Genomic DNA, 24,318 nt, shown 5'->3' on the forward strand with positions numbered 1-24,318 from the left:
AAAACAATATATTTGTCTTCAGGAGCATATATAACCAAAATATCACGTCGGAACCTATATGGAGAAGTTTCTTTAAACATTAGAAGATTGAATGCATTAAAAACTTTTCTTCTTGAGTATGTGCTGGGATATGTATTATGTGTCCCTGTGTCTTATACTATCAAATACAATATTGTTGGAACAGTTTCCATATGGGACCAGATGAAATCAAGTTCTTATGAACTAATTATTATCATTTAATGTCCATTTTCCATGCTGGCATGGGTTGGACAGTTTGACAGGAGTTGGCAAGCCAGAAGAGCTGCACCAAACTCCAGTTGTCTGTTTTGGCAAGGTTTCCATAGCTAGATGCCCTCCCTAACACCAACCATTTTACAGAAAATATGCTACTGAAGATTCATCCAGTTCCTGCCAGTGTCAATAACCAACATGAAACCTATGATAGCAGTGGTTAGTTGATAAACTTTTTTTTTTTTTTTTTTTTCCATGGCAAAACCTGTTTAAATGTTTGCTTTGGGTGAAGAGGGGCTGGACTTGTCTTTTATTTTTAATCATTCTAATACTGTATTTTAATAGGTGTTATAAGGATAGTATCTATTCCTGTGAAGTTGTGTAAATGTTTCAGTGGTGTCAAATGGGCCTTTTTTGGCTCTGTCTGAACACAGCAATGCTGGATTACTACGTCACTTGGCCATAATCACACATTTAAACTGTGTCCAGAAATTTTGCCATAAGACATTTTTTAAAGTTAAAAAAAAAAAAATAAAAGGTTTTATAAAAACATTAGATAGGCAAGTCTTTATTCAACGAAAAACATTAAAAAAGTGTGATGAGGTCATTTAAAAGGAAATTTCTAACAGTGAATTTTCTTATGGCAAAATTTCCTATAACCCATTTAAGTATGATCTCTAGTGATAACAGGACATCTGATAAGGCCTAAATAAAATGAGTCTTCCCTGTGGACAGATAAGTAAATAGAAACAGATAAGCGTGTGTTGCAACATATGATGCAGCATTTAATCTCTCACACACAGAAAAAATTCATGTGGATGGATAATGATCAGAGAGACAAGCTGATAGCCATACACGTTTAAATATAACCAACGTGACATTGGTTTATGTATGAATGTATGCTACAGTACATCTATTTACATATGCAGGTCAAACATCAGACTAGTGACCTTGTTCTTCAATGATGTCCATTCATTGTAGTTTCTCGAGGCAAAATGCTACAGAAACAATACAGTGATTAAAATCTCCTCAAAGTTTATTCTCAGTAAATAATGTAGATGTAAAACTGGTATTTAAATATCAGCAGCAAAATAGATAAAATACTAGGGTTACTTAGCAACAGTGACACAGTTTCTATTCAATGTAAACAAATCCAAAGAGGAGCAGTGTTAGTGATCCGTTGACGTAACTGTTTCATTCTTCTATAAAACACAAATGACAGGGCTTCGGGGACTATTTTTCCCATGAATCATTTGCTTAGTGGTGAAATACTATCCATGTTGCTGGAATGGGGAATTGTTTCTTGGTCACCAAAATTCTTGACTCTGTGTCCCATGAGACATCACTAATTTCTTTTCTAATAGCTCAATAGTTTCTCTGTAGCAATCAAATCTCCATCAATAATCTCCCTTCATTCTTTAAAATCAGGATCAGTTGTTCTGAATCTTAAGACTACATCATCATCATAACATCCGCTTTTTCAGTTTATTGAGGCAGATTTCCTATGGCTGGATGCCCTTCCTGTCACCAACGCTCACCTCCTGTTTCCAAACAAGATGATATTTCCTCATAGCCAAAGATGTTTTTCCTGGAAGATTGAAAATGCTCAACAACATTGCTTGTATGGCAACGATGCTCATATACAGCCTTCACAAGATGTCTAGACAAGGGTATAAACACACATAATAAGCTTCTTTCAGTTTCCATTAAGCAAATCCATTCATAAGGTTTTAATTGACCTGGGTCTATAGAAGAAAACATTTGCCCATGGTGATGCACAGTGGAATTGAACCCAGGACCAAATGATTGGGAAGCAAGCTTCTTAACCACATCTCCACACCTGAACCTACTGAGTGAAAGATCAGTGTGTTGACAATAAAAGTTTATTGAGAGAGATTTTCTATGAGCACATGTCAAGCCATGCAATCCCATATCTATTCACAGTATCCATCACATTGAACTATTCATCCATGCATGGATTGAGTTTATATCAATTACAGACTTTTCATGAGGCTGAGAGCTTAATCCTGTATTGTCTCAATAAAATACCAAGCTATGAGCTAATGAGGAAGCTTTTCTGCTGCTTTTCAGCCAGCGAGAAGAATTAGCTGCCAAATTTCCACAGATTACACCTTACCATCTTAAAACAGGAAGGTAATTTTCAACTGTGGTAATCCTGGATATAAACAAAGGTAAACCTGTTTAATCAGGACTGGTTTATGGTTAAACAAGATAACTTTTGCAGAGACAATTAACTATGATAGATTAAGATTTTGTCCAGGGGGAACTTGATCTTATCCATTGCATACCATCATGCAAAAGCAGATGTCAGATGATGGTGACAGTGACTTGTAATTTATTAAATATATAGGCACAGACATGAGTGTGTGGATGAAAAGTTTGCTTCCTAACCACATGGTCATGGGTTCATTCCCTCTGTACAGCACCTTAGGCAAGTGTCTTCTGCTATAGTCCCAGGTCACCTAAAGCCTTGTGAGTGGATTTGGAAGACAGAAACTGAAAGAAGCCTGTCGTGTGTGTGTGCGTGTCCTTGTTGTGATGTTATGTGATAGTTACATATGACTGACAGTGTATCACATGTCTGGCAATGGGGAAATATTACTTTGCTTAGAAATAGGTGAAGGTAGACAAACGGGAAGGACTTTTGCTCATAGAAAATCTCTCTCAATAAACTCCCATCTGACCAATGTGAACATATGAAAGAAAAGGTTATTGAACCGATGATGGTGACAATATTTTGGCTAGCTGGCATAGTTTACAGCATTCTTCTCTCCATATCATTACAATGGTCACTGGGAAATGAAAGCACTCTCAGCCAAATAATCACTTTTGTCATCATCATAAAGGCAATAGTAGTCACAATAATGCCACAAAGCCAACAGATTGAAGGGACAGCTTACTACCACTGCTACTACAAATAATAATAATTGCCATATTTTGGTTATAAATGCCAGTTTATTATTGAATCTATTTCCTGTTTCTGTTTCTGGCAGTATTTTTTGTTTCTCATATCAGGTTGCCTTAGTATTGTATAATTCTCTCTCTATCTCTCTCTCTCTCTCTTTTGTTTGTTTTTAATTCTATAAATTCCTACAAGTGTAAGCCTTGACAGCCAATGTGGTTATTTCAATTCAAAGGTTATTAGATTCAGTTTCATTATAAGATTTTTTCTTTTGTCATAGCATTTTATTTTTCTGTGTTTAGATATGAGTTACAAGGTCATTAACGTTACAGAAAGGGTCATAGCTCAACTAATTAGAAAGAAGGTTAACCTAGATGAGATGAAGTTTTTTTGTCTTGTGCCAGGATGAAGCTCTATTGATGTTCTTTTCTTAATAAGGCAACTTGGGGAAAAGCATTTGGACAAAGACTAAACTGCTGTTTATGTGACCTTTGTCAATATAGAGAAAACCTTTTGGAGAATCCCTTGCTCCCTCATTTGGTGGTCAATGCAGAAGTTAAAGGTGAGAGCTATCCAAGCCATGTACAGGGACGCTGTCAGTAAGGCTATCACAGCTACAGGTGGGATCATCCTAGAGACCTCCTGTAGTATTTGAAAGAGAAAATTTCAGCTGGAAAATTTGTAATCTTTCACAAATATTTCCCTGGTATTCCTCAATCTTTAACCATCCATTCCATTTCACCATGTTCTTCACCTGATTACGCAAGATGAGGGTCTCCAATATTTAACATTGACAATTTAGAATCTGGAACAGACGGAGCTAGCTACCAGTTTCTCTAAGATATTCAGCTTCTTCCTTTTAGTTTTACATCCTTCTCTAAGCTGGAGATTCTTGGAATGATAGAGGAAGCTTTTATTTATATATTTTCTTTTGCGGTTTTGTCTTGTTTTTGTTATTAACTGCTAGGAATTTGGTTGTTCTTATTAGCAGTCGGTTGTTAATATCAAAATACCAAAGTTTTCCATTATTAGAATTCGTCTATTTCACCTGCACTTTTATTCCTTCTACCGTTATCTTCTCCAGTTTCTTATAGTTCTCTGTTCCATATTTATCTTCTTTTGTCTTCTTATGACTTGTTTCAGTCATTTGACTGTGGCCATGCTGGGGCACCACTTTGAAGAGTTTTAGTTCAACAAATTGACCCTGGTACTTTTTAAGAAAAAATAAAACAATTTTTGGTGTTTACTCTATCGGCCTCTTTTGCTGAGACTGCTAAGTTACAGGGACATAAACAAACCAACACCAGTTGCCAAGCAATGGTGGAGGATGGGGCAAACACAAATTTAGCAAAGACCAAAGTCCTACTAGTAAGTAGAAAAGCAGACAGATTACTAACCCCTTCAGGGAAATGTCCCTGCTCAATATCTCAAAGTGAAAGTAGAAATTTCATAAGTTGACTTAAGGCCACAAGCTCACAAAATCATGACAGAATGCATAGCGACATTTCACAGTTTTGCCTTTCATCCTCCTCTGGGATGAATAAGTACCAGTTGAAGACTGGGGTCAATGAAATCAACTTACCTCCCACCCCATCTTTAAATCACTGGCCTTGTATCAAAATTTGAAGCCATTATTAAACTGATTTTTGAAACATAAATTAACCTGAAAGTTTTGAGAAATTTTTATTTAGATCACTTTAAAATAGGAAATTTGTATCATAGTTTGTACGGGAACGGTCTTGGGCAGGTTGGAATCCAAAGCACTACTGAGGAATGATTGGGAATTAATTATTCTCACGTTATTTACATTTGATGGATATTTGTCCTCATCTTGTTTGTTGTTAACACAACGTTTCGGCTGATATACCCTCCAGCCTTCATCAGGTGTCTTGGGGGAAATTTCGAACCTGGGTTCTCATTCCTAAGGCATTTTTTGATGTTATTATTATCATCATCATTCAGGTCACTGCCTGGAATCGAACTTGGAATCTTGGGGTTAGTAGCTTGCGCTCTTAACCACTACACCATATGCCTGTAATTATTCTCAGTTGAGAACTACCAGAGTCTCTCATTCGACCACAACTTAGAATCGTAAAAGTTTTAAGACTGCTATTAATCCTTTTGATACCATATTTTTGTTGATATATATTGCCTTTATTTCAGTTAATTTTGGAAAACAATAAAGAATTTAGTGAAATAACTATTAAGCTGGTGTTTGGAACATAAATTAACTTGATATTTTGGTGGAAGAAAGTTTTAAATTAAATCCCTTTAAAACCGGAAGTTTGTATCATAGAATCTGGAGCAGTTTCAGGCAGTTTGGTATGAAGAGTCATTTTTGTTAATTTTGGCAACATGTGGCTTGCAGAATCAGTAGAGCATTGAACAAAACACGTGTGATATTTGGTTCAATCCTTTTTATGTTTTGAGTTCAAATTGCACCATAGTTTTTACATTGCCTTTCATTGTTACAAAGTCGGAATAAAATACCAATCGATAAAATAAGAAGCAGAGCTGAGCTCAACAACTTACATTCATCTCTCAGCAAATTGCCACAGACAGAATGCCCTTGTGAGACGCATAAAGAAGCAGAACTTATTTACACTTCTCCCCCCCCCCCCCCCCCCCCCCGCAATAAATATCAAGTTATAATACCAATTGGATAAGACAAAACAAAACAGAAACTACTACTTCACCCCCTTCCCTCCTCATCCCTTCTTCCCCTTTACACCACATCCGGACACAGGTGGATGATGCTTCAACAGAAAGATAGCTTTATTCATATCTCTGCTACTCAGCTGCCAATGAATTCATGAGCCATTTTATTATACATAATGGGAATTTTTTTTCTTTCTTTCTTTCTTTTTAATTCTGTCCCAGCATTTATCTTGCTTCTAATGCACAGAATGGAAATATTTACTATTAATTTTCTTTCTATTTCATTCTCTCTCTTGTTTTTTTTTTCCAGTCTCTCTTTCCCTCTCTCCATTACAAAAACTACAATATGTAATTGTTACATGAAAGCATTACAATTTCATTTCAAATAAATTCATCATCGTTTTGTATATTATTTTGTGTTTTAAATTTTTAATGTGTATGTATGTATGCATCTGTGTGTATATATGCTTCCGTGTGTCTGTGTATGTGTGCGCACGCGCGCATTATATATAAAAATATACCAACCGCAGTTTTATATTATTCCTTTAGAATTGATGTTAGAGCATCGGGGGAAAATGACATGCAGTATTTGTTGAAGCTCTTTATATTCTGAATTCAATTCCTGCTAAGGTCAACTTTACTATTCATCTCTCCAGAGTTGATAAAATAGAGTACCATTCAAGTACTGGCATCTGTAATATCAGCTAATCCTTTCCCTCAAATTTCACGCCTTACACTTAGGTTAAGAAACAGATCATCAACAGCTCTGAATCCTTGACTTGAACACATCTTAAGTGTTTCATAAACAAGACTAGGCTCAACAATAACACAAATGAAAACAATCTGTGTATTTGAGCCATTATTACTAAAGTTCATCAACACACACACACACACACTTTCTCTCTCTCTCTCTCTCTCGGTTATTTCATTGAGCAATTTTGGAATTACTAAATCCATGAAATTAATTTTGGAAAGTTCTATTAGACAGAGTTGGAATCAACAGTGTGTCTGTAGTACATTGATACTTTTGGCTGGTTGCCAGCTCCAATAACTGCCTCTTACTCTCTTTCTCCCTCAATTTCTCTCTCTCTCTCTTTTCTCGCTCAACATATTTTTCAAACTAATAACTGTCTCCTTATCTTCCTCTCTATCTAGTTCTCTATCTTGCTTTCTCTCTCAAATTAAATTCATGTGGAAGTCAATGAACTCTATAAATCAATATATAGATACAGCAGTCAGAACTGTTATTTGAAGAATGAAAAAAAACCATTGTACTGACGCTGAAACTGAACAAATGCTAAAATGAAAAGCCATCACTGCTGTAGAAATTACACCCCAGTGCATATCTACACATACACACACAAATATCTATATATATATATATATATATATATATAAAATCAATGACCTTTGTCATCTAATTATACACAGTATGGGCACCTAGAAAGTGCCTGTCCATGGTGCAAGCTTGATCAAGGGTTTTTTGGAGGGGGTGGTTGCTGGTGGGGGGGGGGGGCAGTTAAGATTAGTTGGTGGCTTTTTGCTTGCTTGCATTCTAGTGCGGGATAGGCAAGGTCAGTACAATTTGGTTCTGATGTTGTTGTTGCAGGCATTGCCACAGAATGTAGTGGGTATCCTGTTCAAGATATCCTGCTCGACATTAACAATTCTGCCAACTCAGAGCTGCCCTGGAACGTCATGGTTTTTTTTTTTTTTTTTATGCATCTCAAAAGAACAAAATTCAAAGTTTGACCTAAGCAGGATTTGAATTTAAAGCGCAGAGATTTGAAACAGGTGCTAAATCTAATCTGTAATCAGACCAGTAATTGGACATCAGCAGTGTACTGACCTTGCCTGTCCCGCACTAGAATGGAGAGAGAAGACTTTATACAGATTTTTCCTTTCCTGAAGTTTGTATACTTTTTTTTTTTTTGACGGACTCTGTATTTATAAGCCTATATTATGACTCAGGTGTGGCTGCATAGTAAGAAGTTTATGTCCCAACCACATGGTTCCAAGTTCAATCTTATTGTATGGCACCTTCAAGAAGTGTCTTCTACTGTAGCCCCAAGCCGATCAAATCTTGTAAGTGGATTACGTTGATGGAAGTTGAAACAAACCTGTTGTGTGTTTGTGTGTGTGTGTGTGTGTGTGTGTGCACACACTACTGTCTCTTTGCAAGTACCATTTAAGTACCTGGACTCAATGTAATCAGCTTGCCCCTCCTCTCAAAATTGCTAGTCTTGTCAAAATTTGAAACCATACTCAATGTGATATGTGTATTCTTTTCTCACAATATTATAAGAACAATCATCAATCTGAGTAGGTTGGTGGCTGGGCTGTGTGTGTGTGAAGGTAGGTCACCTAGTGCTTAGGCTGCTAAGTACACAATCACAAGGTTATGCATTCTATTCCTAGAGTAATTGGTGCATTGTGTCGTTGATCAAGGCATTTCATTCCACACTGTGCTCCAGTCTGCTGAAAATGAGTAGCAGTCAAGTGCTGCTGCAGCGGCCCATTTTATCTCCAGCTGCCACATCCCCAATGTTCTGCTGGGTCAATGGTGGGAGAGCCCTGGGAAGGTGTGTCTGTCTGCTCAAGACCACTCAGGCACTGAAACCTTGGTTTTAGGATCTCAATTCCGTTGTGGTGGGTGGGTCTTCTTGAGTACACCAATGCACCATAGATAACCATTATCATTCAGTGTCTGTTTCCCATGCTAACATTAGGTTGGAGGGTTTCCCCAGAGCTGGCAAGCTGAAGGACTACACCAGGCTTGTCTGTCTTGGCTCTGTTTCTGGATGCCCTTCCTAATGCTAACTACTTTAGAAAGTGTATTGCTACTATATATCTTATATATATATATATATATATATATATATATATATATATCGTTGTTCACAAGACCCGATATAAAACAGAACAAATAGAAGACCTGTATGGAGGAGTACCATGTTATGAAGTAGACTAATACTTGAATCAGTCTTTCATTAGAGAGGGGAAAAAAATTTGTCATGACAAAAATGTTAACTCGGATTACCGCAACACACACCTCCTCCTCCTCTTATTTCATTTTCAATAAAGCTGAACAGTCATATATAACCCTTTACACACACACACACACATATATTATGATGGTTATTATTTAGCAGAGGTTACAGAGTGACTCAAGGGCTGAGAGTTTCATGTGTTAGCACTTATCAAACTAGTTGGAAATTGAGGAGTTTTTAATTTCTATACCAGTGATAATGGTATTTCTCTGGATAGTTCTGGAATGAATTATAAAAACAATTACAATGTCACGTGGATAATTCATATTTTTCAAATAGTTTACCCATTATGCCGTTCAATAAATGAATAAATAATCAAATAAGAAATATTTGTGCACACTTACACATAAGAGTGCTGGGGAATATACACGAAATCTGTGTGTGTGTGTGTGTGTGTGTGTGTGTAAACTATTAATGGTTGTGATTCCATATTTCCTCCATCAGTTAGATTAATTATTCACTATGGTGGGTATTTTACTTTACATGTAGGGTAGTCAGCTACTTGCCTAAAGCTGTATGCAGAATTGAAAAATCATTATCTTTATATTTTATGGTCGTGTTAAATTACAAAATAATTTTTATAAATAGAATCAGTGACCCAGTTTTAATTCATTTACAGTCCCCATGACCTTGAGAATGGCATGAATGCCCCTTATCACAACAATTTCCCTTCCTGGTTCCTGTCTTTTTTTTTTTCCTTTTTTACCTTTCAGTCTGAATTAAAGAAATAATTATTTCAAGTTTAGAAACCTTATTTCTTGTCAAACAGCATCAGTTATCCTTTTACCATGTGGTTTTAGGTTCAACCCCAATGGGAAGCACCTTAGGAGTGTGTCTTCAACTGGAGCCCTTGGTCAACCAAAGCCCTATGAATGAATTTGGTAGGGGAAAATTAAGAGAAGCCTGTTGTGTGTGCGTGTGTGTTTTCATATCTCCGTGCCTTAATGTCACATGCTAATTGTAGACAAGTATTATCAAACAAATGGTTTAATTCAGTTTGACAAAGTAATCTGCATTGCTAAAGGGTTAGGGGGTCTTGCAACAATTGTTTTGGGTTCAAGCTTCTCCTTTTTTGTCGGTTTCTTTGTCTGCTATTAATGTTATCTTGCTAATATTATTTTTCAGTTAGATAAATGTAGACAAGTAGGTTGGATTTCATTACGTCATACATTTGTATGTCAAAAAATGCAAATTCAAAAACAAGTCCTGTGGCTGGCTCTCAAACATGAACAGCAAAGAAACTATAAATAGATTCTTTTTTTTTTTTTCTTTTTTTATTCATTATGTGTACAAGTTGTTATTTGACATAATGAATCCATTCCTGAAAAATATTCAACTCAAGTGAATCGATGTTAAAACAAAACCAGTTTTGTTGCCAAACTGGGTTTGGTCCATTTTTTTTTTTTTTTGTTTCTTTCCTTGTTTTAAGAGCAAAATAGTGAAGGAGTTCCTTCACAGTGTTTCCTGAAGTTACAATCAAAATATTGCCAAATGGAAACACAGTGTGTTACATGACCGTTTGCGCACCCAATTTATGCTAGGTTTTTATTGTCATAACTATTTCCATTGTTATAATTACTGGGGGGTGGGGGTGGAAGAAGAAATAGTTATGTTTTATTGAAATGATATGAATAACAAGCTTGCATTGTTAAGACTCCTTGCCATCGTGGTATAAATACCATTATTTGTGGTTTCTTGGCCACAAATGAAACAACTGTAGTTTTATGTCCTTCACATACAACTGTGATGAATCTGTTTTTACAAGCAGAATTTCATCTGAATAAATGACAATGAAATTTAAGGACTAGAATTGAAGCAAACTTATTGTTTAACCCCAGGTCATCTCAAAATGAGCAAACCTAAGATCAAAGGTATTCCTGCAATAATCATTCTCTCATTTTTCCGTTATTGCCAACCAAAATCTTTGTGAGAGGGTTTCATAGATGGAAACTGAAAGAAGCCTGTCACATATATGTGTTTGTGTGTGTATCTACCCTTATCTAGACATCATGTGATGATTGTTAATGAGCATTGCTATCAAACAAGTAACGATCACTTCCAGTCATCAGTGGGAAACTTGCTTGGCCTTAGGAAGTATTGTCTTGTTTAGAAATGGGTGAGAGTTAGCAACAGAAAGTGCATCTGGCCATAGGAAATCTGTCTCAACAAATTCTAACTGAGCCATGCAAATGTGGGGAAATGGACATTAGATAGTGTGTACTCTATTAGAGAATGTGTCGTATTTTGTTTTGTTGAGATGGTAGGATGTGATCTGAGGGAGATTTGAGTAAGTAGGAAAACAGACAGGACTCTGCTACCATCAGAGAAATGGCCTTATTTAATATGTCGAGAAGAGGTAGGTAGTAATTCCATATGGTGTACCCAGTGCAAATTCAGACGCATAAGAGCTGCCCTGGTATCAGAGGCAGGTTGAGAGAGAAAGCAGATTCTGTACATGACTGATGCATAGGAGTTGATAAGCGTTAAGAGCGTTACAGGAAATGAATTTTCTCAAATGCTCAGGAGATTCCCCAGAGGTGATAGAATACTTTTGGTACCTCGGGTGACCTAATTAGAATTAGAGGTGGAGAGTCTGAAAGTATAATGATAGAGTATAAACAGGCTGGAGAAAGTTCAGAGAGCTACTACTGCTCTTTTGTAATAAAAGGTTTCTCTCTCTCTCTCTCTCTTTCTCTCTCTCAGAGTGAAAGACAGATTGCTATATGGTTGTGAGATGTGGGCCATGGATGTGGAGGAGTTAGCATGCTCCCTTGGGTGTGCAGAAATGATGAATTACAAATACATTGAAAGAAAAACTGGGTATATGGTGAATCGGGTGTTGTGTGCTGGATCAACATGAGTGTAAAGTGATCCACCAAAGCTCAGTATAGTTTCATTATATAAGCCATTACGTTCTTTTGTAATGTTTATAAGATGAAAGCTAGGCAGCACCACTCTGTTCAAATGTCTAGAAAGCAGGGCATACACTATACGAGATGGTATACACAGAATTAGCTGCTGTTTGATTTGAATAATCTGGTGATTTTTTTTTTTTGCAAATCATGGGAAAGGGGGACATTTTGTAAAGTACCATTTGGTGTACAAAAGGGCGAGAACCACTGGCCTTGTATATTATATGCATCTCTTCTCAAAGAACACCCCTCAGAAATGTTCTCCTCCCCACTACTTTATACAATATAATATATATATATATATATATATACACACTAAATAGCAAAATGTCAAGTTATAGAATGCTATATTTCACAGTGAATTATATTTCAAATGAATTGCTGCTGTTAGCTTATTCTTCATGCAAATGTTTTACAATAAAAAAAACTATGCTCCCACCAACCCATTTAATTTACTGTAAAATCCTAAATTTTTTGTCTCTAAACTTGAAACTATGTTATTGCTTCAGTATATCAATTGTCTGGTCTTGTGACAGGAACTGTTTTCCTGTTTTTTTTTGTTTTTTTTCAGAAACCCTATGTTGTGCTATTCTTAGATTGCTTCTACTTGTTTGTTTTCCAATTTATTCAACTTTTAATCGTAAAGACCACTTTGTTCCCTTTTCATTTGTTAATTCTTTCGACTCAGCTCTTACTTCTGCCAAATGTTGTTTCAAACTTAACCTTGACATTAGCTGAGGTTTTTAATGACGGCTACTGCCATTGGTCGGATGACGAGTGAATAATACTACACGATACTTCAATGTATCAAGTGTTTATATATACTTGAAGGATTAAGATATTTCATTTTCAATGTGATTCACATTCCACCACCATCTCTCTTTTCCATTTAACAAATAAGTTAATTGCATATTTTCAAAAATGGCCAAGGAAAGAAATCCTTTTGATAGGTTTACAATTAAAACACCAAATAAAATTGGTGTTGTTTACTTTTGTTTAATGGCTCGTCACCTTCTAATTAGGTGCCACAAGTTCGTTTTCACTAAAGCCTCACCTTCAAAATCTTTCTGAAAGAAATTTGACCTTTCTTATTAAGATTTCAGACATAACAAACATTAATCAGATTAGTACAATTCCACACTTTACTACGTGTTTTTAATCCAATGCATTTAGTGCAATTTAAATTGCTTTCCTTAGACAGGACTGAAGATTAATATTTTTGTTGGATACCATCGGTTCAGCTAACCCTTACACGTACTCTTTTAGAGGTCCTCCTCCTCCTCCTGCTCCCTTAGAGGGAAGGCAGCATCAGCTTCTGTGAGAGATGGACTCAAGATAGAAAGAGATCATCATCATCATCATCATCATCATCATTTAACATCTGTTTTTCTGTGTAGGCATAGGCTGGACGGTTTGACAGGAGCTGGCAAGGCTGGAGAGCCACACCTGCCTCCGTAGCCCGTTTTGACCTGGTTTCTCTTGCTGGATGCCTTTCCCAATGCCAACCATTTTACAGAGTTTACTGGTTGCTTTAGACATGGCATCAACAACTGAACCATGTAAAGTACTTCTCTTCTTTCAGACGATTCTTCTCACATGCACTGTCTTCATTATTCTCTTTGCCTTTTGTCTTTCTACTTCTTTCAGTCATCGGATTGTGGCCATACTGGAGTGCCACATTGAAGGATTTCGTTGAAAAAAAAAAAAAAATCAACCACTGTACCGTAAATCCTCGAGTATAATCCGCATTTTTTTCCCCAAAAAAATTTAAAGGTCAAAATCCCTAATGCGTATTATATACAAGGCTTCTCAAGGTGATACAGTTGACATATTCCTCACTCACAAATTCTTTCATGTTTTAGCACAAATGTCTTAACCAACTGCTTTTTTTAAACTAGCAAAATGTAAAACTGCCTGCGGCCCTGAGGAGAGAAATACTTGCTATATTTTAGTATCAGGTGTGAATATGACAGCCCCTGTTGATAAATTGAGACAAAAGGACCTTTTTTTTTTTTTTTCTTTAAATAAGAAATATTTTCTTCTCTTTCTGATTAGAAGATAGTTATTCAGCGTTTTGCTAAAAATCCAAATTACCATGGAGTGGCTGGTTGTTGTTGTTCAGTTAGCTGGCTTGGCTTCGTCATGACTTAGCTAGTTTGGCTGTTCCATCAAGCTGTCGAGAATGTGTGTCAACAAATTGCATGCGAGTTATGCGAGCAGGGAAAAGCGGATTGAAGACGATGAGGAATGTAGATAGGTCTCAGGCTTAAATGAAACTGATGTGGGGGGGGGGGGGATGTTTCAGTTATGTATCTCTAAAAAAACATTGTACTTTAGATTCTCTGTTTAATGGTTTCTTGTCTATGGTAATCATAATTAGCACTAATTAACGAGTCTCTGTTATGTATATATGCATGCTAATACATGCTAAGTATTCATTGGGAGAGAGAGTTTTGTGAGTCTTGAATGATTTTCGGAAGTGGTGGTGAGATTTTGATATTCTCTTTGGTTTCAGACTCACATCAAATATGTATGCGGTTAAAGGATAGTCTGTTGAAAGCCAACCAATCGGATGATGTTGCAGCCTCTTGTTGGACATGTATAACAGATGTCAGAATGTTGAAGAGGCTTTCTGCAGGTGGTGGACGACTTAGTAGTGGTAGAGGGTGTAGTGGGAGGAGTGAATGTAAAAGTTTAATGGAACCGTCTCCACAAAAAAAAAAAAAAAAAACCACTGATGGGGAATATTAATGAGGAGGTTTGTTTGTGTTTGATATTGATGAGTTTGAACAGACTAAATTTCAGCTATTTCACTGGTAGAACTAAATACATACTCGTATGTGTCCATGGAAAACAACATCCATCATGTGTTGTCCGTTTTCATTGATGCATTTCTGAAGGTGTTCTCGGAAGTTGGCCTCCACTCTCCCCACCATTGCTCTGTTGATTTGGGCAACTTCCACGCACACAGCTTCCTTCAAATCGTCCAATGTATGAGGCTTATGTGCATGCAGACATGCCTTGAGGTTTCCCCACAAGAAATAATCACACATGGACAACAGTAAGGACCAATGATGGCAGCACACCAGACCATCGCTTTTGGGCTGTGCAGTTCTCTCTGATTTTCTAGAGACCAATAATAACAGTTCTATTGATTCACCATTGAGATGAAAACGAGCTTCATCAATCATTAACAAAATGGGGTTTTCATTTGCCTCCAAAACTGCTTACATCTGACATGTGAAGTTAAGCCGCTGTGCATAGTCTCATGGTTTCAACTGTTGCCCAATGACCAATTTGTATGGATGGAAATGCAGGTCTTCATGCAAAATATGCCTTACTGACCGATTACCAATGCCAAGTTCAGTGGAATGCCTCCAAACAGAGCGATTCGGACTCCATATCAAAGCTTGTCTGATGCATTACACATTTTCTGGAGTTCGTACCATTCGTGGTGCCCCCACCAGTCTCCTACCTCATGTATAAAGTGCATTCACCCAACATAAGATTGTGTAGTGGGTGGGAACAGCTTGAATTTGGTGAATGTTGAAGTGGCACCGAAACTCATGCTGAACTGCTGTGACAGACTTGTTAGTCTTCACATAATTGTCGTTGGCAATCATGTAATGTTCTATTATCCAGACGATGCCTTGGCTTCACCTGAAAAGAAAAACAAAATGCTAAGACATCAAGGACCGAATGGTACCTGTCGGACATATGTCCCTTCCCCTGGGGCTGAGTAATAGCCATTTCTAAAAGGTCCGTCCTTTCTGCCTCACCCTGAAGTTTTGTGGTTTTACCAATTATAAAAAGCAGAGGATGGAACGTGATGCTGCCTGATTGGCATCACTCATTCAATGCTGATTTATTTGGTATTAGACATTTTCAAAGTTTCTCTCTTCGACCTCCTCTGTTTTGTGAGGAAAGGGGAAATATGTCAATCGTATTGGGTTTAAAAACAAAAAACACCCATGGGACAGCCTTTGACTTTTACTCAATAATTGTAATCTCTCTCTCACTTCTTTTTCTTCCACTCTATCTTTCACTTTCTCCTTCTCTCTCACTCTCTCTCTTCCACTCTGTCTTTCTCTCTCCCACTCTTTCTTTCTCTCTCCCACTCTCTCTATCTCTCTTTCTCTCTGTCTTTCTCTTTTCCCCTATCTCTCTCTCTATCTATATATATATATATATATATATATATATATATACATACACACACACACATATATATATATATATACACACATATATATATATATACACACACATATATATATATATACACACATACATATATATATATATATGTATACACATACATATATATATATAGCTTTATGTATATATTTCTCTGCCTGCATGTATGTGTGCATTTGTCTCCAGTGCCAAACCAGGTTCATTGTCAAGTCGGCTGTGCCAGATTGCCAGCGACCAAACAACTGTGCCCAGTTGTCTCGTTCTATAAAAGCACACAATCTCATTAGTCTGCACAATGACTAAATTTGATGGATTCTCTTCAGATCTGGAGGCCATGAATTACAGAACCCATTGGCCGATGCCGGTCATCTCTGTAGACTTTATCTTAAAGCTGTGTTTCAAAGAAAAACAGTCATCTATTTTACACTGCATTCATTGTTGATGTTGCTGTTGTTGATGATGATGATGATATAATCAAATTGGAGAGGTATGATGAAACAGAAGCCTGCTTTTTCCCCCCACCCCATCTTATGGCTATAATCATAGCAAAAATATAAATGTGTACATTTAAGTTTTAAAAATTGGGTCACATATTTGTGACGGTAATGGGGGCAGAGGAGAGGCAAATACCTCCAGGCAATTTGGCTTTGTTGCTTTCTCTTTTTTAATATCGTTGAAGATACAACAATGTGCAGCACTTTGTACAGGGTCGTTGCGTCTGCTAGAAACAGTAGCTAAATCTCTTATGAATCACCTTAACCCTTTTGTTACCGTATTTCAGTTGAGAAGCTCTCTGTTTCATTCAATTAATTTAAAATATAATAAAGAATTTAGTAAAATAACTTCATTATCATTCAGCTAGTGTTAGGAACATAAACTGGGACTAAGGTTTGGGTGGAAGAACTTTTGAAAGCAAGACATTTGTACTCGAGAGCCAGGGGCGGTTTCATCCGGGTTGGTATCGAAAGTGTTAAAAAGGGATGGAGACATTTGATAATGTGGTCCTACAAAGTGTCTAAAAACAAATTGAGTCAGAGACTGTTAAACCTTTCATTTATGTAAGTCTGTGCAATCTGTAGCTGAGTTCATGTTATTGTTGAATTATTTTTACAGCTTTTCTCCCCTCTTCAAGTTTCTATTTTTATTTTTGGATATTTCCGAGATAATTGATTTTTCTACGAGATAGGCTTCACAAACTTCAGCACTCTGTCGAGATATAAGGGTGCTGACCCTGTTTCCATTTAAAGCAAGCTGAAACAAGACAGGTTGTTGTCCATTGCCTAATAGCACAACACACAAGGGGAGATGACGACGACAAGGATGATTGTAATAATAAGATTTTACTGCTTAATCATGTGATCTGCTATCTAATAGCCTGACCTTGTGGCTATTATATCTTTTGAAACTGCTATAATTTATAAATAAATACTTCAAGCAGACCAGATATCTTTTTAACCTATTATTTCATTATCAAAAAACGTGCATAAAACTGAATGTTTTAGTTAAGTCAATATTTAGCGAAAATGTTCTTTGAATTTGCAGTCAACCCAAGGAACTCATTGGGAAGTTGTTTTGCTCTGGTTTTGTTGTTATTGTTTAACTCAGGATTAGCTCTGATTAAGCCAGCCTTGAATTAATCCTTTTCTTACCATTTTCCTATTGGAATACACTGCCTTTGTTTCAATTAATTTCAATGGCCTCACTAATGCTGATGGCAGGAAAAAGGCACCCAGTATATACTGTAAAGTGGTTGGCATTAGGAAGGGCATCCAACCATAGAAAGCATACCAAAGCAGACAGTGGGGCATGACCCCTTGGATTCTGTCAAACCACCCGTCTCATACCAGCATGGATAAATAGTTCAATATTCAATGAAGTCATTAGTGCATAATTTCCTTTTCAATGGAATTTATTTTCTTCTGAATGTGGTTTCAAAAAATTCTTTAAAATATTTGATTTATGGTTTTTCAAAATGGTTTCTTCATTGAAACTCAGAACAAATGATCAGCTGAGATTTCGGAAGCCTTCACCTTCCAAATCCCGTTGCTGTTTCTCATAATTTACTTTGACAATGATGTATTGGATGATGGAATGGCAGAGTATTGGGACAAAATGCATTACAGGTACCAAACCTCTTATTCACAATCCAGAAATCCAGCTGTCTTTGAATTTCGTGGGCTGTAGTAGTTCACCGCACAACCACTTTGTATTGGTTTCCAGGGCACATGCGTCACACAATGCCAGATCAAACAGACCCTGCTTTAGAAATGTATTAATTTGTATATGTTATACAATTTTGTTCTTTATTTTGCGTTGTTTATTTTGTATTTTCGGTACGTATTCGGCGGCCTGTGTCCAGGAATCACAAAACACGATTTGCATTCATCCTGTCTCCTGCTCTGACCTAAACTGTTTTTTCCCCCTCTTTTGTTTCCAGTTTCTATTGGACGAAACCAACCCCTGAAACCAGAGAAACCTAAATGGAAAAGTGATGTTCCATTGACTGAAGGACAGCTCAGAAGTAAAAGAGATGAATTCTGGGACACAGCCCCTGCGTTTGAAGGCAGAAAAGAGATCTGGGATGCACTTAAAGCTGCTGCGTATGCTCTGGAAACCGGAGACCATTCACTAGCTCAAGCCATCGTTGATGGAGCCAATATATCATTACCAAATGGTAAGTTTATTCCATAACTTTACCCTGATTGAGTTTAATGAACTGGGGATTTCACCATGTAGCTACTTCTTAATGACTCTCTCCCTCTCCCCCTCTCTCTCTCTCTCTCTCTCTGGTTCTGTTTCCTCATCCTCTCCTATCTGCTAGGAACAAGATAACCCACTGGTGCTACAGAATGAATGGAAAGATATGTAGATCATTTAGTTCATTCTTAGTTTTTTATGGGGAGTATTGAGACTATGGTGGGGAGGAAGGGCATAAAAACTGCCATACTTAATAGAATTAGCACATTTGAGGGCATACAAGATGCACTTGTTTTCCAAAAAAACGATGTCTCTGAAGATCACCCCTGAGTCTATATGTGAATTCAGAGTGGTTGATGGACAAATGGAGACAAAATGGGGGTGGGGATTAGAGATGAGAGGAAAGGCATCCAGCTGTAAAAAAGTGAACATTTAAAAAGAATGGAATGTGCATACAAGACATGGTCCTCAGGTTTTTTTTTTTTTTTTTGTACATAAGGAGAGCAGTGTGACAGCAATTGAGATGCAACTCTTTCCATGATGCCCTGTCTAGCCCATTGCTAGCTTGGAAAAGCAAAAGTCATCATCATCATCGTGGTGATGGTGGTGGTGTAGAAGTCCGTTATTGATTTCTTATGATTTGGCATAAAACATTTTTTCCTGTAAAAGAAAGGACCAATTTGATCAAAGCAAAAGAGGGATTCCTTATTTTATCAATACCCAGGGACAAATGTCAAATGGAATCTGCAGTCAGAACATTAACAATTAGCTGTAATTCAAAGGGGCCAGCCTTGTCATATTTTGTGTAAGGCTGAATCTCCCTGAGAACTACGTTAATGGTATGCATGTCTGTGGAGTACTCAGCCACTTGCAAGTTAAATTTTATCCTCGTGTGGTAATGAAAAGTGAAAGTGACATCCAATATGTGCTGTGTCTTTATATCTCTGTATCAATTTTTCTTTGGATCTATGTATCTATTGTCTCTCTTTCTCTGTGTTCCTCCTCTCTCTCACTTTTAATTTAACAATGTGTGTATTTATATATCAACTTTTCTTTCAATCTATGTATCTACTTTTTTTGTGGTGTGATAAGCATTTAAAAACACAAAACGAACATTGTCCCTTTCACTCTCTCTGTTTCCATCTGAATCCATTCAGCAGTTGTTGAGATATCTCATCCACAGACAAACAAACCAACACAACTGAAAACAATACCTCCGCCTTAGTGAAGGTGGAGGTAATAATGGTTTCAAATTTTGGCTTAGGGCTAGTAGTTTTTGAAGGGAGAAGGAAGTTGATTACATCAACTCCAGTACTTACTCAACTGGTGCTTAATTTATCGACCCCATAAGGATGAAAAGCAAAGTCAACCTTGGCAGAATTTGAACTCAAAACATAAAGACAGACTAAATGCCACTAAGCATTTCACCCAGCATGCTAACGATTCTGCCAGCTTACCACCTTAATAATAATATTAATGCTTATTCACCTCCTAGCTGGATATATGAAGTCCCAGTAATATTGATTTATTTTCACAATTGGGAGTGCAATCATGCAACCAACAAACATTTACTTTGTGAAAATGTCCAGAATATAATATATTTCTGTATTCGAATACATTTCAGTTGTGTTCATAACTAACACAATCATTAAGGTGGTAATTTTTCAGACTATTAACCTCATCTTTACAGTGTTTATCTACAATATTTACCTTAACTCCATGTTTCACCTGGTTTCGTCTGTAACTGTTCTTCCTTCCAATATATATTTACATTATCTTCTGACTGGATTCAAACTAGTTTCAATTGAGATTCAGCCAATCAAAACACTATTTATTGTAAATATACACTAAAAAGAGAAGTTGTTTGCAAATTACCATTCTAATAACAATATCGCATTGCAGTATTTTACGCATTGGAAGCATGGAAGGTGTTAAATCTTTTACAGAGAAATTCATTCATCCAATTTACATCCATGTTTCCAGCAGGAGTTGAATGAATACATGTTATGAAGGCGTTGTTTTACGGTCAGATGCCCTTCTGTTCTTCATCCTAGCCTATTTTCCAAATAAAGAATGTTTTATTCTACACATTTTGAAAGCACAGAGTCGGTGGAGGATTTGTTGACAGGGAATATCAACAAATCTCACCATTTATGACCCAACAATTTTTCATGGCAGGTGCACGGCCATGTAGTAAGGAGTTTGCTTCCCAACCACAAGGAAAGCGGATGTTAAACGATGATGATGATGATGATGATTCCTGTATTTACTTTGAAACACAGATGATGGCTTTAGTTCATCCGAGCTTTATTTGACCAGTAGTGACCGTGACTTTAATAATAACAACAGCATGAGTAGCACAATTGACCTGCAATGAGAAAAATCCATAAAGTTTGGACTACTTTTCATTTATAGTCTCTCTTATGATTTTGAATATATTTTCAGCCAGTCACTCGTCATGGACTGACTACTTGTTCACACATGCAAACAAGTCTCTGCTACTTTTCCTGGGCTAAATTTTTTATTACTCACATTATGTTGCATCATTTTATCATCCGTTTCCCCGTGCTTGTATCGGTTAAACTGAATTTGTTAAGGCAGGTTTCCTATGGCTGGATGCTCATCCTGTTTCTAAGTAAGGCAATATTTCCCTGTTGGCCAGACATGCTTTCACAGAAGATTAAAAACAAAAGACACTTCTCTGTTATTGTGATACTCTCTCGCACACACCCACATGTGTATGACTGTGCAATTTCCATTTCCTTTAACTTTTTTCAAGTTTTATTTTACCGCCACCCACCTCCTGGCTTTCGTTTCTTTTCTCACACAATCTTAATTGATGTTTGTCTGGAGTTGAAACTATTTTTGTATCTTCGTGTCTCCTTGTTTGTCAATTGTGTTGACAAACCACTTTTTATATCAACTTCATAGTTGAGAATTAAAGTAAAGGACACTCACGCAGCTCATTCGTTGAGCTGCGTAGGCATGACTGTGCAATTAAGGAGTTCATTTCCAAATCACCTGGTTTCAGGTTCAGTCCCACTGCATGGCCAGTGAACCCCAGATTCACCAAATCCTTGTCAGTGAATTTGGCAGGCAGAAACTCAAAGAAGCCTATTTTGTGTGTGTGTATTTATGTCTCCTTGTAAAAAATGATTATTTTTGATGCATTCAATTTGCAGTGGTTGTGGTGGTCATGGTCGTCGTCATCGTCCAAAGTTCCATTGAAAGGTTCTTGTCTGCAACACCCCCCCCCCCAATATCCCTTGGCATTTTTCAACTTTTCCATTTAATCTAATTGTGCTTCTTTATGTCTCAAAGTTGTAAATATCCTCTAAACATTTAGAAATATACCCAACTTTGTCTCTTGAAACATCTCTGCAGGTTTCCCCCACCTCCATCTGCCAGCAGTTTTCAACTTTCCATGTTTTCTAATTGTGTTCTGTCTTCTGTATCTCAACAATGCATCTACACAACACACATTATGAGATCTTGGCAATGGCTTATCTCCTGACTCCATCTCTTGTTCATATCACCTGTCAAGATGTCATCTGTGACACACTTCTTTATAATCTTTACACAAATTCTGCTTTCTATCAATTCTTTTTAGACAGATTGATATCACCAACAAGAATTTCTTGAGCCATCATTTCTTATTGCAGAGTCTCTTCCATGTTTTTACAAGACTTTAACCCTTTTACAACCATATTTCTATCAAGATATACAACTTGAGTTTTAATTAATTACCAAAAAATAAGCAAGAATTGGGAGGGTAATAGTACAAACTGGTGTTTGATATACTTAACAATAAGTCTTTATATAGAATTAAGATAAACTCTTTAAAATGGTCATCCTTTGTATCATGGAACCAGAAATAGTGCCAGATGGATTAGTATCCAAAGAGCTAAGAATGTAAAAGTTGATTTGATAGAATGATGGAACATAAAGTAGATGCAAGTCAATGATTCTATGTACGTACATCAATACACACAGAGGGAGCGAAAAGTTTCTATTTTGAATGACATAGCATAACAGCTATTCTTAGCTTAGAATTCCATGTTTATCCAACTTCCTTTCAGGTGTCAAACATAACTTGCCCTCTGGTTTCTGTTTGCTATTACCCGCATTTCAATAGATTACAGTGTAGATGCGACAGCAGAATGAAGATCTTATAACCAAACACATACACATAGAAAATCTGTCTCTACAAATTCCATCATAGAAAAGTGGAAGTCAAAAAGACGATGGTTGTTTTTGAATTTCATTAAAACCCTGCATGGTTTATGGCATTTATTAATGAATGAACAGAAATTCTCCTTACATGCTAAAAAGGGCAAGAAAATGCATAAAATATTACCCCAAGCAGTTTGTTTAGAGCATCTTAACCGGTTGGTGTGTGTGTGTTCTCCTTTGTGCAGAAGAAAGAATGAGAGGAGGTTGTGGATTTAGAAAAGTAATTAGGTCAAGAGACTGCCAAGTGGAAAGTCAGTTCCAGACATAATGCTAACTATTCACTGCTGTCTAAAACATGCAAAGCTCACTTTCATATAGAATGTTGCAGCTCTGTCTGTCTGTATGTAAGTATATATATATATATATATATATATATATATATTGTTAAATGTCTGTGTTTGGAAAACAGGAAATAGAGATGAAGTAACATCCAACAATTGCAGGACTGAGGCTGCTTGAAGGAATTCTGGATTTTACCATTCATGGGATCTATTTTATGGTTGTTGTTGTTTAGCCCCAGGTCTTCCCTAATCAAGTGGGCCTATGTTCTGAGGTATTGCAGACATGACCATCATGTCTGTCTTTAAAATAGGGGTGTATTTATGATTGTATAATTATCCAAAGTGTCCCACTTTTTTTTAAGATGGTAGGGTGTGTTTTGAGGGAAATTTTCAAGTGGTTTGAGCAACTGCCTAGAAGCCATGTAGTTATTAATACACTCGACAAGAGGAGCTGTCAGCCAGGAAGTTATCCAGGCTAAACAAGCTTCTGTGACAGCTTTGCTTTACAATAATAATAATAATAATAAAATTTTAAAAATTGTCATACAATGATGTACCATAATACTAGCTATGGCACCAAAAATTTGGAGAGACAAACTGTTTGAGATAAAGATTACCCAGGCATCAGGAGGCAGAGAACCATGGCTAAGGTGTCTGTATATTGTGTGTCATCATTGTTTAACATCCACCTTCCATGCTGGCATGGGTTGGACAGTTTGACAGGAGCCAGCCAGGTAGAAGACTACACCAGGTTACTGCGTCTAAAATTCTTCTTCCGGTTTCTGCTGCCTCTTGTTATTATGGGTCTTATATCAGTTGAAGATTTCAATAGAGTTAATGGCCCCGTTTAATAAATATTCCGGCAAGTTTGTCTGAATATTTAATAGTTGGCTTAGATTTATATTACACTTTGAGCAGCTGAAGTTTCTTACTTGCCATGGCAGCTCAGGAGATATTTCTCTGTAATACTTCCAACCTGTGTGATCTTAGTTCCTTTCAAATTATTCTAAAAAGCAGAAAGGTTTTAAGTGAGAATATCCTGTTTCAATCCCAAAACCAAGATGCTTACCTGAATGTAACTCTCATTGTGCACATATATATTGTTCATGAGGGAAGAAGGTCTGTAAGCTGATGGA

The 24,318-nt window shown here is 36.9% G+C and overlaps 1 protein-coding gene across 1 annotated transcript in view; it reads left to right on the plus strand.

Moving 5' to 3' along the window:
• Window positions 1-24,318, plus strand: part of LOC106882938 (ubiquitin domain-containing protein 2) — a 50,922-nt gene that overhangs the window by 24,888 nt on the left and 1,716 nt on the right. The window contains exon 2 of the mRNA XM_014933782.3: window positions 18,409-18,645. Within this exon, the coding sequence (XP_014789268.1) occupies window positions 18,409-18,645 (237 nt within the window). The remainder of the gene's footprint in view (window positions 1-18,408; window positions 18,646-24,318) is intronic.

The sequence above is a fragment of the Octopus bimaculoides genome, chromosome 18, assembly GCF_046866305.1.
Source record: "Octopus bimaculoides isolate indiv1 chromosome 18, ASM4686630v1, whole genome shotgun sequence".
NCBI lineage: Eukaryota > Metazoa > Mollusca > Cephalopoda > Octopoda > Octopodidae > Octopus > Octopus bimaculoides.